We start from the raw sequence: 19,816 nt of genomic DNA, 5'->3' as shown, positions 1-19,816 counted from the left end.
TACATGTATCGTCATTGTAGGGGCGTGACCAAAGTGTGTGATTGACGCAAACATGAACCAATTAAATTAAAGGACTGTTTCACAATGTTTTACTCCCATCCTATCGGATATTAAAAGGGTGTGTACGGCAGTGGATCCCGCACAGACATGGCACCACATGTAGAAGTACTGGTTTGATAACCTTGATTGATCAGCTTCATCGTTTGAGACGAGCCTAAGAGAGCAACATGTAAGAAATTTAAATACGGCACATATAAACACATTCTCTAATCAGTGAAGTAGATATATGCTACAAATAAACACATTTGCTACTTGAATTATGTCTGCATGCTCAATAAAACCACTAAGTTATATTCAGTTTATTTTTTTGCTGCTCACTATATTAAGTTTGTAAAGTTGACGATGGTTTGTGGGGCTTGTCAGTAATCACTGATATATATACGACAATACTTGCATCTGTTACCTTTCAGGCAGGCTGCTATGGATATCACGACCAAATACTGCCATAAAGAAATGGAAGCCTATGGGTCATGTGTGGCCTCCAACCCATCAACATGGCAGAACCAGTGTCATGAACTGAAGATGAAGGTTGCACATTGCACATCATCACAGTAAGGCGGCAACATGCTTGCATGCGTGCATCTTCCATGCACTCCTATGTGACCCTGAACACCCTCTCACCCACATTGATAAATAATTGTAAAAAAAAATAAAATAAAAGCCAGCCAAAGCAAACCAAAAAAGCATATTTGTATATAACTCCTGCATTTGTTTTGATAGCCCAGTGATCCAGAAGATCAGACAGGACTGTTCCAAGGAGTTTGTTGAGTTTGAGCGCTGTCTCAGAGAAAACCAGGACAAACCTGCCTCCTGCTCACCACATGTTGCTCGCTTTCTGGGCTGTGCAGAGACGGTGGACCTTAGTGAAGTGGGTAAGTCCTTGCTGGAATTAGCTCTACACAATTCAAAGTCACGTATAACCAGTTGAAAATGGAAGTGAATAAAACACAAGAGATAGGAATGTGCACAGTGTGCAGAATATTAAGTCTTCTCACTTGTCTCTTGAAGAAGCGGGGGTGTATTTTAATCACATTGCATGGTTTGTGCATGCTGGAATATTTCAGATGTGCAGCGGTGAAATTTCACACGAATAATGCCCTAATTTGGTTATAATGTCAGCAAAATGGTACCAATACTGCACTATCTTTGCATTGTATTACATTAATGGTCAACATAACAATATTTTCCTTTTCTTTTCACAGCTACAAATCCAGTACCTCAGCCATCGTAGCATTCAGCCATCTTCCATCACCTTCAGATTACACCTGTCTCCACAGAAGCACAGATGGGCTGGTTTATAATGTTATGTACAGTGAGGTGTAGATGAATGCAACAGTACTGTGAGTTAGACAGGTTGTGTAGAGTATTTGATTGCTGTATTGCTCTTTTTTATCACTGTTTTCTCATGTAAGTGTAAGTGTTCATGTGAAAATGACATTAATACTTGCCAGTAAGCAAGGAAGTTTGTACTGGTCTTTATTGAGTCATTTCATTAAAAGTGACATCAGACATGTATTAATCATGCGGATGTAGACATCCTCTATTGTTTTCTGTTGCTCGTCTCAGTCCCTCCCATCCTCTCCAGCTCTGAGTCAGAGTCAAATATTAAACTGGAATGTATCACTCCCACACAAACTCTCCTGACTACTCAGTGACTGAGAAATGGGGAGTCTGGGAAGAAAGGAGACGGAGGAGGCTGTCCACCTCTAATCAGCGGGACAACTGAGAGAGACAGAGGGAGGATGTTGAGTTATGAGCCCTGTGACCACCAAGCAGAACAGACATTTTCTGGTTGAACTATTAAAACTTTGAAGGAGGTAATAGAGGGGAAAAAGATTCTCTCCTTTCAAGTGTTATACACTCTGTTTATACCAGATGAGAAAGTGATCAGTGCATCTTCATTTATCGTATTTAGGACAAACGAGGCAGGCATACTTCAAAGATGAAACCGCAGATTGTATTGAAGATACGGCAACATTACATTCAAAGCACATCACCTGGCAGTCACTGAACATAAAAGTTAGATAGAAACTCACCTAATACCGCACAAATAAGTTACATTCACAAAAATATCACTGTAAAAATACCATGAGTCGGTGATCAGAGTTAAAACATATTGCCATGAAAGAATGTCACAAGCTGTAGCCGATCACTGGCATCTAAATGAAACAAGTATCGCCCTAATCCTATTTTATTCTGCACCACATTGTGAGATTGATCCTGATGCTTGCTGCAAGACTTGCTATCCAACTTTAGTCTGGAGGCTATTTATTTAAACCTACTTTGTGACACATAAATATCATGCTACAGTTTAAATATTTGTTGATTATCACAGAAGAAGGTACAAAATATCTACCTAACAACATCTAATCTGAGATGTTCGAGAAAGAAATTATTACAGAAGGTGACTACAACAATTAATTGTAACACAGTCATACTCACATTTACATTTGGAGCACATCATTATGTACCCAGTGTCCTAAGTTTTGGGCAATATAGATCCATTGGTTGTTATTTGCTGTTTGCGCTGCTTATTGGTGATTATATTATAAAAGAAAAGGGAAAGCTAAAGCAGTAATCCCTTCTACAACCCTGTTTCCGTATAAGGCTCTTCAAATGACCCTGTAGTGTTGTCTTAATGCTAAAAAAAAAAATGTGATTTTTGGTCCGCATTGTACCTGTCATGCATTGCATTACCAAAAACTATGTAGTAATAATATTTTATGTGGAGGTTCACTTCAAATTTATCTTTCCAGTCTACATTCTTGAAATCATTGGGCAAGTTAAATTGTAATCCTATCCAGCACAATATCCTGAGTTATGGCTCAGGTTACATAAACATACACACTAACCTGAGAGCAAAATTGTACTCCAATCCATATACAGTATTGTATACGCTGCAGTCTTTCACGCACAAGAACTAATCACTGGTCCTGTCAAAAGTGTAATTACACTCATTTAATTTAGACCCTCAGCTGCTCATAAGACCTGCCAAGACTCCTAACATGTAACTTGCTTGATGAATTCACTTTCAACAACCAATTATCAGCTGTAATTCATGATATACATATCAATATGTGTCTTTTGTTTGTTTTTGTTTGTTTTTTTGTTTAAAAGTGCCATGTAACTCATTCATTTCATTGAACATTACATAAATACAACAGGAGAAACTTAGGCCCCTTTACATATCTTGGACATTTACAGTGTCTGTATTTCCAGCATGTGATTCTTATCTAAGAAAGATGATGGGAACATTATGCTAATCTGCTGTAAAGTGTTATTATTATTATGATTGACTTGTGATGATTTTTGTCGGTGATAAGGGGATGTTTGGGTGTAGGCTGTTTCATGGAGAGTGGTCCCACAGGCATGTTGATGGACAGACTCCATTAGCTGCATCTCTGAGGTGAGAGGTGAAAGAGGAGGGGGAGGGTGAGAGTTTATAAGGGTCAGGAGGTGAAGTAGGAGTTCTGCATGGAGTAGAGACGGTCGATGGGGTTTCCCACTCGCCCTGGCAGGAGGCCACCCTCCCCTGTTGCTAGGAGGCAGTCGCCAAGGTGACCGAGGCTTCCATCGCTGTCCAGGTCGTGGAACACTGTCTCTGAGTCTGCGACGAAAAAGAGCGAGAGTGTGCACAGCTGAAGTGGAGCGATCTTTAGTTAGTACCAGAGCTCACAGAAGAATATGAACACTCCTGAAGACAGTAAGTCAGCCCCATAATTTAATGTCAGCCTTTTCCTTATATCCTTACATCTGTTTTACAACTGCAAAAAATGTAATTCAAACATTTTCCTAGCACCTAATGCAACATAACCCAACTGTTCTGAGTTAAAACGCTCAAGTTTTGCCTCCCACTGCACATTTCCCAAGGAAATAATAAAAAAAAAATGGGTAGTGCAATTGTTTGACTCTAGTGTACAAAGCCCCATTAAACCCAGTGATTTGGAAGAATTTAACTACACAGGCTAACTTCCCATGACCTTGATTTGTAGTTTCCCCTGTCATGAGGGTGAAGAGATAATCACAAAATTTTCATTATGAAGTGACTGTTTCTTTTAAACTTGCAGCTTTGATCTTCTGTCTTACCATAAGAGTGGAGCTGCTCATTGCTCAGCTGAGGTGGTGTAAGCCCATGTCGAAATGGCTCTCCACCATAGATGTTGGGGTCCAGAGTGAGTAGTTGCTGCCGAGGCAGAGAGGGATATCCCAGGATCCCATCCATGCCATGGGTACTAGAGCCATCTGTGTGGAGATGAGAAACACTTCAGACATACCACTTTGTAATCTGTTCTTCTAATAGTTGCCAATTCTTCTATCCTTAATCCTGCATTTGTACTGTTCTTACCCTCACTGTCATCGTTGCTCTGGCGGCCCCCTCTACTCGGTCCTCTCCTGGTCCCTCCCAGCTGTTCTTGTTCCTGCTGCTGTTGCTGCTGTTGCTGCTGTCGCCGAGCTATCTTCTTCATCTGAGGCACAAAGAGACACGCTGTCGGTGTGAAATTTCTCTGTGTTTTATCTGTGAGATTGAACATATCTTCCAAGAAATATGTAAAGTCTAACCTTGGCCCTCTGGTTTTGAAACCACACCTGCACCACTCGCACTGTCAGCCCAGTCTCAGCAGCCAGTGTCTCCCTCACCTACAGGTTAGAGTTTCAGTTGTTTTAAATAACGAACTTTAAGTGTCAGACACGGTTATGTACTAACAAAGAACAATGAACTTTGTAAGGCAAGGGAGTATTTCCTGGCTTGGACAAGAGAAGCTGATCCACCCACCTTGCGGCAAGGCTTAGCAGACACTTCAAAGGAGGCCTTGAAAGCACGGCGCTGCTGTGTGGTCAAGATAGTGCGTGGTCGTTTCGAACGCTTGTGCTCCTTGCCTTCATCACCAGCCTTCCCCCCACCAGATCCCCCTCCACCGTCCTCGTCCTCACTTTTCACTGAGCAAGGTAAGCAGACAACAAAACAGTCGGAACAGCCCATATGAGAAGGTGCATTTTCATTCTTCCTTAAATAAAAAGCAGGGAAGTCTGGGCAACAGAAGAGGAAGTATTCAACATTGATGTGGCTCCAGTAGTTGAGTAGATAGTGAACTGTTGAAGACGTAAAACATGTGATTCAGGCCAAGTAGCCATGTAACAAACCTACTTTACCTGATTCAGTTGGTGTGGGACTAATGGCAGCAAGCATTTCCCTCTCCTTCTCATAGTCCATGCGACAGAGCAGCTGGCCTTCTTTCAGCACAAACTCATCACCCCTCTGCAGCCGGCGTTCACACTCACAGCAGCTGAAGCAGCCCAGGTGGTACACCTGGCCTAGCACGCGCATTATCAGCTCTGAACGTCCAATCACCTGCAGACAGGCGCTGCACTTCCTTACAAACAGCCTGGAAGTGCACAGAGAGACATGTGGGCTTATTTGTGAGGGACACTTTACATAAATTGTAAAACATGGCATGATGGGAGTCAAGGAATGCACAATAAGGAAGGTGAGGTAATTAAAGATGGAGGCACAAACCGTGAGCTCCGACACATTTACCCTCAGCTCCAATGATTGTAGAGATTAGCATAGTCGCTTAATTAAAGGTCGTATAAACATTACCCAATTCACAGAGCAACTATATGAACATCTGCTGAGAGGAATAACAGTAGTCTACATTTTTATGATGTATTTTCTTCTCTCCCTCATGACAGTAGGTGGCAGTAGTGAGCTTATGATAAGAAAGCAGCCTGTTGTGAGTTTTTGCCTTTTAATTCCTTACATGTTGAGATCTGTTTAATGGGGTGAACACCAGTCTATCCGTATCCCACCCACAATCTTAAAGCACTGATTTAACATTATGAATAAAGCTTAATACAAAGTGTTTCTCAGGTCCATTGCTTTTCCCCATGACCACTTTCCTCCTTTTGTCCCTCCATCTCTCCTCCTGTGAGATGTTATAACCCTTCAATTTCTCTTCTGCCTCACCGTCACTTCACATCCCTATTTCCATTCCCAGGGCCTAAGTCTCTGCCATTAAATTCCTCTCAAATCCTCTGCTCTCGCACTTGGTTTCCTCCCCCTCCCTCCCCAGTATTTTCTGCCAGCATTCCCAGTTCTCCCTCACGCCCTCCCAGCCTGCCTCCCCAGTTCACTGAAACTAATAAAGACAGGATTAATTAGATTGTTGTTTAAACAGTGCGATGGCCAGACAGACGCTGTAAACTCATAACCAGGGATTGGGGATAGCATGGGGTTAATCTCTCTCCTCTCACTTATGCACACTAAAACACACATAGACACACAAACATAGAAACTCGCACACACACACACACACATACATGCACACGCGCAGGCATGCACACAGACATTTGCACACGCCCACTCACCAAGTATCAGTATACCTAGTCTGATATTGGCTAGTTACCAACGTTCACCATACCAGCACCCATCAACATGCTGGTGGTGCAACACACCTACAAGCTGGAAGGGTAGATACATTAGATCATCAGAATATCACTTCAACAGGAGGATTTACAAAGTAGTCAGAGCATGAAGAAGAGAAAAGTCTGTGGATTGAGATACAATACAGCACCGGAACAAAACACAAACCTGGGCAAGAAGGGAGGGAGCATGAGAGGGGAGTGAACAGGGGGAGGAAGGGACCAAGACAGAAGTGTTGTCGCTCCCTGACTGAGTGATAGGAAGGTGTTGCTGCCCAAATCTGGAGTGTAAAGAAGGAGCCAGGTCTGCACATTAGAGCTCCTAATCTGTGATTCTGTCCCAAACGCAGCTGCTACGGCTAATCTTTCTCAATCCATCTGCCAAACGCTCCCCAAACTCCCCAAATGACAGTGTCGCTAACTTAACGTCACCACAAAAACCCCAGTGTACCTATAAGCAGCCCTACATAGATCTATTGTGACAGGCCCTTGTGTTTAAGTACATGTTGCTCAACCCATTTTCTTATAGTAATATTGCATAGTGTCTTCGAGATGCTGCCTCTAAAAAAAAATTCTGCAAGAATCCATATGCCAATCATAATATCTGGCATCTAACATGTATTTCATTTAGGAGAGCAATCATCACACTGATCTATGCAGTCTCACTCTCCACCCAAATACACACGTCAACACCTTAAACACTTCCTTTCACTGTGAACAAAATACAACAGAATTGTCATAGGATTGCTTGACATAAGAGTGATGATGTTGGTGGTTAAGTCCCACAGTCCCTAATCGGGGTGTACACAGCACGGTAGGAATTTACTCAACATGGCAAATGAAGGCAACTTGGGGCAACTGCCACAGAGGGGGGTCTGTAAGTAGATCAGTCTAATCCCTCTAATAGAAGTATCATTCACACTGGCCCTGACCAGGGTGTAGCCTCCAATAAATCACTATGGACATAATGGTTAAAGAGCAGCCACACGAATGAGGTAGACTATATTTATCTGGTCAAACACACCCGCACTCTCAGAATTCATGTTTTGGATGACACTATAAATTTCCCAGTATATCTGAGTACATAATGTATTGGATAATTTCCTAGAGAAACGTTTGCACATATATTAAACATGTTTGTTTAAAGATAAAGATAGTTTCTCAATTTGAGGCCACAGGTCTAAAACACTTGCTACTTGTAAATGAAAGAAGCTTGTGTTTTTGATTATATTTTGTGTATGATAAAATACAGAATAATGAGGACAACAATCAGTTTCTATTACCACAAAACATGATTTTTCAAAGTCTGAATATCACTAATGCAGCAGCCATAATTTTGCTTGTGTCAGGAATTAGTGGAGAGAAAGATTTTTGCATGACACTGACCTTTCTACAACATTTGAATTCTGCAATATAAAAAAAAAAAAAGTGGAATGAAATTAGAGTCTAAAAATTTGAGAGGTAAAGAAAAGCCCCAGCTGTGTACAAATCTATCAGAAAAGACATTTTGAAGAGGAATTAACTCTCTAGAGGGCTTTCTTTTAATGAAGTGATGTGTTTATATGACAAAGAACAGATATGTAAGTGCAGACAGAAGACTGAAGAGAACAGTCAACCTTGAGATCTTGTAATGTACAAACTCTTAGTCACTTTGGCCGCCAGCAACTTCACCTCCGTTGCCTGTGGATTTTGGAGGGGTTAGGGGGCATGACTAAGTCAAAGCTCACTGATTATGAGATCGAATGTAAACAAGCAGGAAAAGGTGATGTATTGTAAGTATTGGGGTGGTTATAATCATTTCTTGCTCGCTGTATTTCAGATCTTAGGCATACAAACAGAATAACAGAATCTTCGTCATCTCCCTAAGCTGTGTCATGTGGCATTGTTTTGCCTGTGAGCTCTGACAAGCACGACATTGTCTGGACTGCAACACAATCATTTCATAAATATGTATGTGTCTCAGAGCGATTACAATTGTCGTGCTTGCTTTCATAATTGATGAATATTTATGCAGGTACGAGTTTGCTTATACTAACTCCAATCTACCTCCTTTAGCAAGCTCAAATTTGAGCTTGGTCCTGGTACCACAGCTGTCTAATTTTGATTCCATCCCTATAGTTTAAGATTCATTTCTGTTTCGAAACATGTAATATGCTGAGATATTCATGTACTAGCTTATGATTCCCACATATGTATTCAGGATGACCATAATGTATGTCATGCGAATGGGTGTTTACACCTGCCCTGAGAGTGAAAGTATATCCAAAAATGCATGTAATGGATGCAAAAACAACCAATGATATGCAACAATCTTACTTTTAAGTTGTATTCTGTTTAGTATCCATTTCTTAGATGTGTGTGTAAGGGTGTGTGTATGTGTGTGTGTGTGTGTGTGCGCATTTTCAGCGGATATTGCTCTGTGAAGCAAAATGGCTCAGAGCCAAGGTTCAGTAATCACATCATCTCCTTTTATTAAATCTCCCTGCACTGCTTCTGTGTTATTAAAATCTCCCAGCATTCCCCACGATACTTGCTACCCCTGCCACCGCTCACTCACACACTCACACACACACACACACTCACACACACACACACACACGCATGTATATAAATACATATATACATATAGTGCAGTCCCAAACAGGCACATACATACACACACATGGGTATATATACAGTCACATAAACACAAATATGCACAGTTTGTGTAAACACAGATAAGGTGCCTGGGTACAAACATCAATAAAACACTGACAGATGCTGTCATTTGTGCGCCATATCATGCATCAATAAACTAACATCATAAACAGTCCTCTTGCTCAATGAATGCTCCCCAAAATTTGTAAAAACCATGTAATCATTATTACCTAATGGCCACGAGGGCCTTCGGTGTATGGAACACATTTTCAGAGGCATTTCTGCCAAAAACCCTCAGCCAATCTCACAGTTATACAGTTACATGTCATGACTCTCAGTGTAAATCGTGCACACTGGTAATAACACCGGCTCTACATGAGAGCAGTACTGAAGCCTGTAACATTCAAAACCAAAAGTAATGAACCTGTGTAAAGTAACATCTAAAAACCTGCATGATGTGCATGGTCTGCATGATATGTGTCTCTGGGTGTGTGCGATGTACACCTGATGCTACCAAGAATGAATGCTATGTGTGTGGATACAGCCTAGATGTGTGTTTGTGTGTGCGTGAGGGAGTGTGTGTGTGTGTGTGTTAGTTTAGATAATCCCCAGGCCACCAGAACGCAATATCCTGTCTGCCCGTTTCTCATTTCCTGTCTGTCTCTGGCGGAGCGGGAAGCAGTGGGGAGGGGGTGACGGGGGACAGCGGGACCCGTTGCCCCAGAAACAGGAGATACAGCCGGTCGATTTGAGAAAAGTCTACGCCGATCTCCCTATCGCTCCCTCTCTAGTGCGACCCCCTATTCTCTCTCTCTCTCTCTTTTTTCCCTCTTCCTCTCTGCTTTTATTATCTCAGATTTAATAAAGCCAAGGCGAGCAGCTTGTTCTGCCATGAAACATTTATTAGCTGTCTGTTATAAAATTGTTGTGGGGGAGGAAAGATGATGGGGTCTCATCTCACATTATGCAAAAACAGTGGCAATATCACCCCCCCACCCCACCACCATCACCACACACACACACACACACACACACACACACACCCAGATAAACCTCTGCCCCTCCCTGCAGCTGTTCCCTTCCTAAAACTCTCAGACACCTTGTCTTTACCGTCTTTATCCCATTTATAACCCTTTCTCCATCACTGAGATTTCTCCCTGATGTTATTTCATTTATACCATAAAATCTTACTGTTCTTCAACAACGCAAACCTCCCCCATCCCCACTTTTCTTTCCTCCGGCACACTTCCACCCATCATCTGTTGAGCTGCAGCTTTAGCTAATGTACGACTCCTGGGTAAGGGAGGAGTGTTACAACATTTCAGAACTGCGTTGGGATTTATGCATATAGTACAGTCCTGACTCATGACTCACCTAAACTCACACTGAGCTAGGGCTGTGACTGACGATTATTTTCATTATCGATTAACCTGTCGATTATTTTCTCATTTAATCAATTAGTTGGTTGGTCCAGTGTCAGAAAATGATGAAAAATGTCAATCACTGTTTCCCAGAGACCATGATGTCCTCAAATGTCTTGTTTTGTCCAAACCAACAGTCCACAAATCTAAGATATTTAGTTGATTATCATAGAAGACTAAAGAAACAAGAAAATAGTCACACTTGAGAAGCTGGAATCATTTGGAAATTTTCTTCTTAAAAATTACTTAAAATGATAAATCGATTATCAAAATAATTAATTTAATAATTCCAGCTCTGCACTGAACCAAAAACTTTCCTTTCACTTGCATTATGTGGGCAGAAATGTTCAATTATTTCAAGATGGATTCCCTGAAATTAAAAATGTTTTCTTACTTATCTCTGATGGTTTCTGGCCATGCAGATAGGAGATAGATATCAGTTTCTGATATTTCTGCTGCCACCCTAATACAATCACGATATTGTTTCTGAGGACACATTGCTGTTTTTTAAAAAATGTTATGTAATTTGCAAATGTACTTTTTCATGGCTGTGAGCACCACAAACAAAATTACACTCCTGTTCAATCTTAAAGTTGAATGTCTCAAAACATGAGCAAATAAAAGCCAATCTACCTGCAAAAGACGTCACTCGAAGTAAGTTCTAGTTTTAAAAGTCATTTCAAAAGGTGACATACCCTTTAAAACTATGACAGTTTCAGTATCTAGACTCACAGTATTAAAGGTTACTCATATGGTATTCATTCGTCACTCAGTATTTAGGTGCTAGCTGATCAGGATAAGAGCTTGTTGTCCCTCTGACGTGTCATTGCATAATTCTCTCTAATAGTATTTCCCTACAGCCCAGTGTCAGGCCTGTCATCACAGGACAGCCAGAGAACACTGGGTAATTAGCACTGTACCCAATCAGCCTCCCCACCTCCTCCTCCTCCTCCTCCTCCTCCCATCCCCATCCTGAGACACAAAGAGGCACTGAGGGTGGAGGGGGCGGTGGGGGGGGGGGGGGGGGGGGGGGGGGGGGGGGCGATTAAGAGAAAACAAGGGATAATCAGGGAGATAAACTGTTTGGTGTCATCGCTGCTATCAATCTCAACGAAAAGGAAATGAGGTTTGGAATAGAGAAATATTATTACAAAGCAGACAGTGATGAATGAGGTAACCGATAGAGAGACAGCGAGAGGAACGATGGGTATGGTGGGGGTATGGAGGGGAAGAGGATGCATGTATCTATCCTCAGTCTCAGTGTTTTAGAGCAGTAAGACTCAGAAGTTCACTCGCATAAACGCAGAGTAACCCGAGGAGATACTACACCAGGATGTTGGTGTTAGACTCACATATAGCTACTCAGTCAGCAGAGGGAGATTCCATAACTATGGCGGCAGGGTCTCCCTCTCTCCGTCTGGAGAGACGGAGTTTGTAAACCTAGATGTAGTCTCTGTGCCCTCCACCCCACAGAGTGAGGTATTAAACCCAAGGTTTAGTGAATATCCACCCCGGTGACCTGTTTTTCACAGGGCTGAAGCTGCCTTTATGGGGCTTACAAGGGAGCTTGCAGGCTCTGCACAGCCAGGCTACCCTCTATTCTGTCTGGGCTCAGCACTATTGACCAGGGAACACTGGCCTTATACCACTCAGTTTGGCAAGGAACCATAATGTTGACCCAGTCTGTGAAAGACAATGACAATGTAAAAAGTGCATGTAGGATACTGAAGGTTATAGAAATTATTCATGCATGTTCTGCAAATCAGCTACTCTTATTTTCAAGCAGAATGATATTTAATCATCTTGTAACTTTTATTTAAAATAAATGTTTTTAATTTACAGTTGGAAACTTGTGCTTTGCTTTTAATTGCTTTGTTTAAAAATCCTAAATTTCTTCTTAAGTGTTGCTCAGTAATACCCAGCTTGTGTTTCTGATGTATTAAATGTTTTCCATCCACATTTTTATTATTCTTCCCATCTTGTTGGTATGAGTGATGCATTGCACTTGTCCTTTAAAAAATACTGATGGCACTTTAGAGTGTAGAGGGAAGTCTTGCCTTAAAAATTTTTCTAAAGCTTCTTGCTGAACATCTGGTCCATAACAGGATGGAGTTACAGAGTATTTCTTGAGGTTTAAAAACAAAAATAAATCCACAAGAAAAATCCACAAGACGCACTTGAGTATATGGTGTCTAAATCCCCTAATTTCCATAACAGATGAGACCAGGACAACTCAAAACTGAAGGCATACCTCCTGTTTTGTTTTTTACATGGATAACAATTGGCTTGATATGAGTAGGGTAGTAGTATAGATATAAGAAAACGTAATTGCTTATTCATTATCTGAAGACTCAAAAGCAGTCCATTTCGAATAATTTTGAGGCAAAATTTTCTTCAAAAACATGAAAAATGCAAAATGTTAAACAAACTTTAGCCCCGAGGCATAACTCAAGGTGGGGGATGGGTCACATTTAAAAATTATATTTGGCTCCTCATTTTAACTGATGCTTTTCTTTTTTATCTCCACCTCAACAGAATATATTAAATATAAAAAAAATCAGAGCTATATCACCCTAAACACATTCAGCATTTTTTTCTAATTCATTTTCTTCGGAGACAGCAAACTACTGAAAAGCACACGCCAACAGATGAGCAGAGTAGCTGCACTGTAAAATTAGTACAATGTGGCCTTTAACTTATGCTGAGGGAGCGCCAGGGAGGAGAAGTCTGCCTGTGTGTGCTGGGTGATGTAATCAAAGCAAGGGATAAATTAAAAAATATTTGGACAAGCCAGAGATACTGCATGAGGGAGACATGGAAAATAACCCAGTGGGAGCTAGAAAAGCCTGCAAGATGCCATCTTACCATGTATGTATACATTTCATCCACACACACTGCTTCAAAATTAGTTTGATTAATTCAATACCTGGAAAACTTATATCAATGTGACATCATACAGTTTATCTGCCTCTGCCTCTTTCAACCAGCTGGAACTAAAATGGCACCAAGCTTCAATTAGAGGGTTAAAAGAAAATTAGCATCCCCTAATAATTATATAAATTCCCCTCAAATTCTTGTGCATGTTTCAAATTCTTGGACTTGGTTGCCTGTTACAATGCACACACCTGCTGTAGATGAGGGGGAGGAGTGTGTGGTGTAAGGCGCTGATGGACAGACTGCAGGGAAAACAGGGAGACATTGTTGCTGATCCGTTGAAGGTCACAAGCAGTACAGTGTGCCAAGTTTGGCACCGACTCACACAACAAGGCAACTATCCATATGCAATGTATAGGGGACTAAATCAACACCACAGTGATTGAGCCTCTGACTATTAATTTGGATCTACAATTAACGGTCATTACACGAGGAGAGCAAATACGCTTTTTCATTCCATCACTGAAAACGAACCCGGTGCTTCATTTATGATAAGCTATTGCCTCCACTACAACCACTCATTTTTCCAGATAAACGTTACACAATAGGACTTTCATCAGCCAGTTTCTCTTTCTCTCTCCCTCTGTGTGTGTGTGTGTGTGTGTGTGTGTATACACTCTCTCTCTCTCTCCTCCAGATGTCAGGTACAGTGGGAGCTGCTGGATGCCGTCTGACACTTTTCAAAACAATGATAACAAGCTGCAGGCTCGTCCTTCAGCCTTCTACCCCTGGAGCTCCCACTGCAGTCATACCCATTGACCGCGACACACACACACACACACACACACACACACACGGTACAGCCTCAAATATTACCACAGAGTTGAATCATCACACAATGATGTATTGTATTGTATGCTGTGTATCGCATGACTATTAAACATGAAACAAGTGCTGTTCATTCAAATGAGATTGTGAATATAAACACTATGGGAATTATCCTATAAATGAATTTATGAGTGGACAAACACATTTTCAACAGTCAACTACAAACAAAAAAATCTTATTACAATCCTTAGAGGGGGAAAGAGGCTCCCAAATGTCTCCATATAACCCACAATGTCAATCAGACCGAGAGCCTTCAATTCAGGGGGTGTAAGGGAGACTGAGGTCACTTTTAACTTTTATTTAAAATGATCTAAAAGTTTTACTAAACATCTGTAAAGCTCATATCCCATACTTTTTAATTTAGTTATGTTCATCTTCAGCTCAAAATTTTGCAGTCATTCATTTGAGGGTCATTTGCATTGCAAATACTTCACCTCTCTTGACACCTACATTTATTTGCTCAGTAACTGTCAATGTTGTTTCAGTCTGAACAATATTGTGCACAAATGAGGTGTAGTCAGAAGTGGTTTAGTCTGGATTTTTTAACAGATCTTTGCTATTGTTAAGAGAAACAAACAACTTTAACAAACAAGTTTATTTATCAGTTTATCACATATTAAACCTCTAACTCTGACTTATTCTTCCTAATTTCCTATTAAATACTTTCTTTAATGGAGTTTTACTTGATTGACAAAGAAAGAAGTGGGTTCAGTGTCAATGTGTGTTACAACTGGCTGCAAAGTATCATCTATGGCAAAACACCACACCCTCTACACATAACAACCACATTAGCATGTAACTTTGTAAATATCATATCACTTTCAAATTACCGTGACAAAAATGGGCCAGCTAACCAGAAACACAGAGAGGATGAAGATGACTGTATTATGAGGTGCGCCATGAAAACACGACTTTGTCTTTAAAATCAACATAATGTGTGAATGTAGCTTCTTCTTGGCTTGAAAACAAGGTACAAGGAGGCTGACATCACTTCAACTTGCTTCTGATTTGAGGAAATTGTCGTTTTACAGCTGAAACTATTTTAACCTTAATACTGTTAATAATGGATTGATTAGTTAGTGGTTATACTGGTCAAAAGGGTTGAGAAGAGGTGGGTGGGAAGGGAAGAGGGGGATTTAATGGGGTCTCCACATTTGTAGTCTTTTGTGATTTAAATACGTTTTTACATGGGTTTGTAAATGGATTTCTGTTCATGTGTAAGCTGTGAATCATGATTAATTATCTTACGGTATTTGTAGGCTACACGCTTTTGAGTATGTTGTTGTGTGTATGGGTATGTGTATAGATAGATATACTGTATGTAACCTATCAATAAAAAAGTTGATCACAAAAGAAAGTGATTGATTTGGGAAGTAAATGTATTTACTATGTATATATTGTCATCCACTACACAGAAGGAAATATGTGTTTTTTATTCCTCTACATCTATCTGATGACTGTAGTTACTTTTTACTTTGCAAAATTAATATTTTAGAGATAAACCTAGAAAATGTCAGTGTAAAAAAAATAAAATAAATAAAAATCACGTGTCACCAAAATGACTGAACTCTGAAAACAGTCTTGTTTCAGCTCGATGGTGAAGAGGACATGTTTTTGTGTTACTAGTAAATTTTTTTTTTTATCAACCTGTAGATTACATTAAACTGATTTGAGAACATGAGTTATTCTTCTTCTATCCTATTATTTTAAGTAGAGGGTTTGAGTACTTCTGCCTTATACTCTCATTGGAGGAACAACAAACAGTGATACGGACTTAAATGTGTGTGTGTGTGTGTTTTGCTCTTACTTCTCATAGTCGAGCTTGCAGTAGAGCAGGCGGTCCCTGCAGTAACAGGTCCCGGTGAGCGCGCTCAAACACACGGTGCACTTGACGCAGGTCTCGTGCCAGGAGCGCTCGTTCACGCGCAGCAGGAAGCGGTCTGCGATGGGAGAGTCGCAGCCCGCGCACACCTCTCCCCCTCCCGTGTACTCCGGACCTGGAGGGAGCATATCGAGGCAGGGCCGAAAGCAGGGTATTCAAAATACTGGGGTCAAGAGTCCAAGTCCCCCGCAATGTAACCCCCTCCCCCAAATACAATTATGACTCCTTATTTCTCTCCACTGTTGTGAAAACACTGGGAAACTTGCACATTGCGTTATACTTTTGTTGTATATTTTTCAATATTTGGCGCAAAACTGTTTCCTTCGACATGGAGGAAAAATGAAAGCCACTATGACATCACTATCCGCCATGTTCAGTAAGTATAACTCATCTGTTTGATACTTCAAAAAATCTCAAGATTAAAAAATGTTCCTGGAATATTAAAATAAGCCTAAAGTGACTTTTTGTGTAGCCTACTTGTGATTTATTGTGGGCTAACCTTAAAAAAAACATTGAAAATGTTTTTTTTTTTTATTTTCGACGTGAAAAACATCTCACTACTTTAACATTGTTGTTGTTTTTAATCCTCTTTAATATAATTTTATATATATTATAGTCCACGTTTTGTTGTTTTATTTTCCTCTATGGTGTCTCTAACATTCAAATAATATTTCTAGGCTGCTAATTTTGTCACAGACCTACTTAATAGTATAAATAACAGCCTACCTCTGTAGGGATTTATACTTTTTTTATATACATTTATAATAATTAGCGAGGTTAAAGTGAATTTATGATGATATTTCTTCCTCATGGTAATATTCACAAATAGTGAGTTTATTATGAGCTTTTGCCCCGATTTGTCTTTATTTTCTCCTTTGTTGTCCTGATATTTCTGCGCAGGTGTAGAAAGGCCTGAATTTTGAGCGATTGATGAAGAGTTTATTTCCTCTGTGGCCTCATGCAACAAATTGTCGGTTTCACTCACCAAAAGGCGTCGAGGATGGAGGCTGCTGCAGACAGGACTGATGGCTCTCCTCTGTTTTCATCCCTTCTCTCCTTCCCTCAGTGTGACTGCTGCAGAGAGAAAAAAAACAACCCAAAATGCGTTTATCTCTAAAATATCAGCTGAACCACTGCAGTAAATCCATTTGAAAATAAGAGAATTTGTAAGAGAAAATATAGATTGATGCACGCACACTATGAAGACCAGACACGTTTCTACGACATTTTAAATTATAACAGTAAAGATACAAAATTAGACCGAATTCCCACAATCACACACTCAAACACACACACAGTTTGGACAGTTCATAAAAGCAGAAATAAAAATGATTTTAAAAAAGCGGCTTTTGTATCTAGAATAGAATATAATGAAAATCCAAATAAAAGGAATTATATATGAGCGTCAAACATCAATTATGCCAATTATATAGGTTTAAATTTAGATTAAAATTAGGCTACAGTAATGGGCCATAAATCTAATCAGCTAATATTTAGTTAGTTTATGTCTGACTTTAAATAACACTCAAGATAGTAAGAATAAAATAAAATAAAATAAATAAACACAAATATTGAAATATAGTATAAAATTGTGAAAATGCCCCAAAATTACGTAGGCCTATTTTCTCATACAAACAACTATTTATATGTCTTTGCCTTTGTAATAATCTTTAATAGTGTAATTTTCAACATTTTTGTGTTGAAATGAATATGAAAATATATGAACACGTTTTAAGGCTTCTTGCATTCAGTAATTGATTTATATTAACTGAATGATATTAATTCTAGTTTCTACTTTTATATTTGTCCAACTGTACCATTACATTAAAATGGATTATGATGGAAGAAGCATAAAAGAAGTTTACGGCATTTTGGATCATACAAAATTCATTGTAAATATCGACAAATCCAGAGAAAATATAAGAGGAATTGAGGAAAATTTGACGAATAATCTTTTCTTTTTTTTCTTGTTTTGCGAGAACCTTAACCTATGTAGATTATTTACAGTTTCCTTTAGATTCTGTAGTATTTTACTATCATAATATTTATTAAGCTTATAATCCAATTGGATGCTTAATTTTATTTAGATGTTTTTATTATGATATCGATTAAGATGTGAAGACGATACTGTAATTTTTACAATAGCTTTTAAGAGGCCTGTACGGTGATTTCTACTAAATATAAAATAGGTTACGCATTGCTACAGAAAATGAAGTAATGAAATAAAACAAATGAATTATGTAAATACAACTAATCTGATTTGGTGTTTTGCCTAACTGCGGGCTGAATACATTACTGACACATTTGTGTAATGCATCGATAATTACATGTCGAGACTAACAGCCTGACACTCACATAATGAATAAAAAAAATTAAAAAAATAAATCATTAACTTTCCTGCAGGTAACCTAGAGCTATAATTAAAGGAATATAATTGTCATATTATATGAGGATCAATATTGTTCTTTAAAGTTGATGCCAAAAACACAAAGCAAAGGTAAAAGATGACCATTCAAGGAAGAAGCTTCTGAAGGTGGGACCAACCTTTTAAAGCTCACAAATCAATATAGTTAAGTTTAAAAAGCTGTTAAACCAGGATCACCTTTGTGCTATCAAAAGTTTAAAAAAAAAGAAAAAACATGACAAACTTGAACACCTGACTGTTAGGATGTCATTACTTTACTCATAAAACTGCTGAAAACTAATGATAAAGAATTATTATCCACGATGAGCATCAGACATCCTCCATCCAAAGCAATGTATTTGATACTGAACCACCAACTGAAACCTGTTAGAAACTGGCTCTACTATATGATCTTTCTAGTTGGATGAACACACCAAGTCAAAGACCATAACTTATCAGATAGCAAGGTCACTGTGACTCCATCGTTTTACCTGCGCATTTTTAACAATTAGAACTGTAAGAGTAAGAAACACATATCAATTCAAGCAGAAAGAATCATTCATGCAGAATATGATTTGAATTTGAATTTGAGTGTGATTTGATTTATATATATATATATAATATATAAATCAAATCACACGTCTGCCTTCACTGACAACCTGTTCCTGAGTTGCGGAGTCTTACCTTGAGGTGAAACACACTCCTCCTGAAATCTCGGTTGGCAACATTAAAAACTGGGGAAACTTTCGGCCAGCAAATGAACAGAAGCGTTTACGGATTGTTCACCTGTACGTCACAGTCCGGCGTGCATGTTGCCCTACGGTAAAAATCCAAATACCATGATGACCCAAACTATTGTCTATTGTCTCTCCTGTTTTCTCCGCCAGCCGTGTGTGTGCGCTCCGACTTGTTTTGTGCGTAAAAAAGGCGCAGAGGGAGGAGATGGACAGACAGAGAGGGAGGGAGAAGGTGCGGGAGATGATGAGGGGAAGATGAGCGATGATGCAGCCTATTGATAATTCAGATGAGGATGATCTTTTGCATTTGTGTTCGAGGTTAGACGGAGACTTTAAAGGGCGCAGTTCATACGTGAAAGGACTTGCGGTGAGACACTGTTTACGTGGGAATCGAGCTATTATGGTCGTTGTTATCTTATTATATGCGTAAATTGCCTGATTCTGGTACGATATTATGAAAAGAACAAAGGCAAATGAAGATGATAGCAGCTGC

General features: G+C 39.7%; 2 protein-coding genes across 4 annotated transcripts; one reads left to right on the top strand and one right to left on the bottom strand.

Moving 5' to 3' along the window:
- Nucleotides 1-118: 118 nt before the first annotated feature.
- On the top strand, nt 119-1,579 carry LOC121883835 (coiled-coil-helix-coiled-coil-helix domain-containing protein 5). 2 transcript variants are annotated; one of them, XM_042392280.1, is made up of 4 exons: nt 119-229; nt 471-611; nt 781-932; nt 1,263-1,579. In XM_042392280.1, coding segments are annotated over exons 1-4 (324 nt in total). In that variant the 5' UTR covers nt 119-227; the 3' UTR covers nt 1,292-1,579. The 2 variants fall into 2 exon arrangements, with proteins under 2 accessions (XP_042248214.1, XP_042248215.1); XM_042392281.1 differs by having other exon boundaries at nt 131-229; nt 475-611.
- A 416-nt stretch (nt 1,580-1,995) lies between these two features.
- lmx1al (LIM homeobox transcription factor 1, alpha-like) lies at nt 1,996-19,675 on the bottom strand. Of its 2 annotated transcripts, none has more exons than XM_042392273.1 (9): nt 19,271-19,672; nt 17,168-17,256; nt 16,108-16,297; nt 5,212-5,444; nt 4,835-4,998; nt 4,621-4,698; nt 4,406-4,526; nt 4,147-4,302; nt 1,996-3,667 (listed from the first exon to the last, which is right to left on the bottom strand). In XM_042392273.1, the coding sequence occupies exons 1-9, from the start codon at nt 19,312-19,314 to the stop codon at nt 3,510-3,512; spliced, it is 1,233 nt and encodes a 410-aa protein (XP_042248207.1). In that variant the 5' UTR covers nt 19,315-19,672; the 3' UTR covers nt 1,996-3,509. The 2 variants fall into 2 exon arrangements, with proteins under 2 accessions (XP_042248207.1, XP_042248208.1); XM_042392274.1 differs by having other exon boundaries at nt 3,580-3,667; nt 4,147-4,322; nt 19,271-19,675.
- Between the last annotated feature and the right edge of the window lie 141 nt (nt 19,676-19,816).

The sequence above is a fragment of the Thunnus maccoyii genome, chromosome 18 (genome assembly GCF_910596095.1).
Source record: "Thunnus maccoyii chromosome 18, fThuMac1.1, whole genome shotgun sequence".
NCBI lineage: Eukaryota > Metazoa > Chordata > Actinopteri > Scombriformes > Scombridae > Thunnus > Thunnus maccoyii.
The sequence above is the reverse complement of the archived record's forward strand: the minus strand, read 5'-3'. Positions and strand labels throughout refer to the sequence as shown.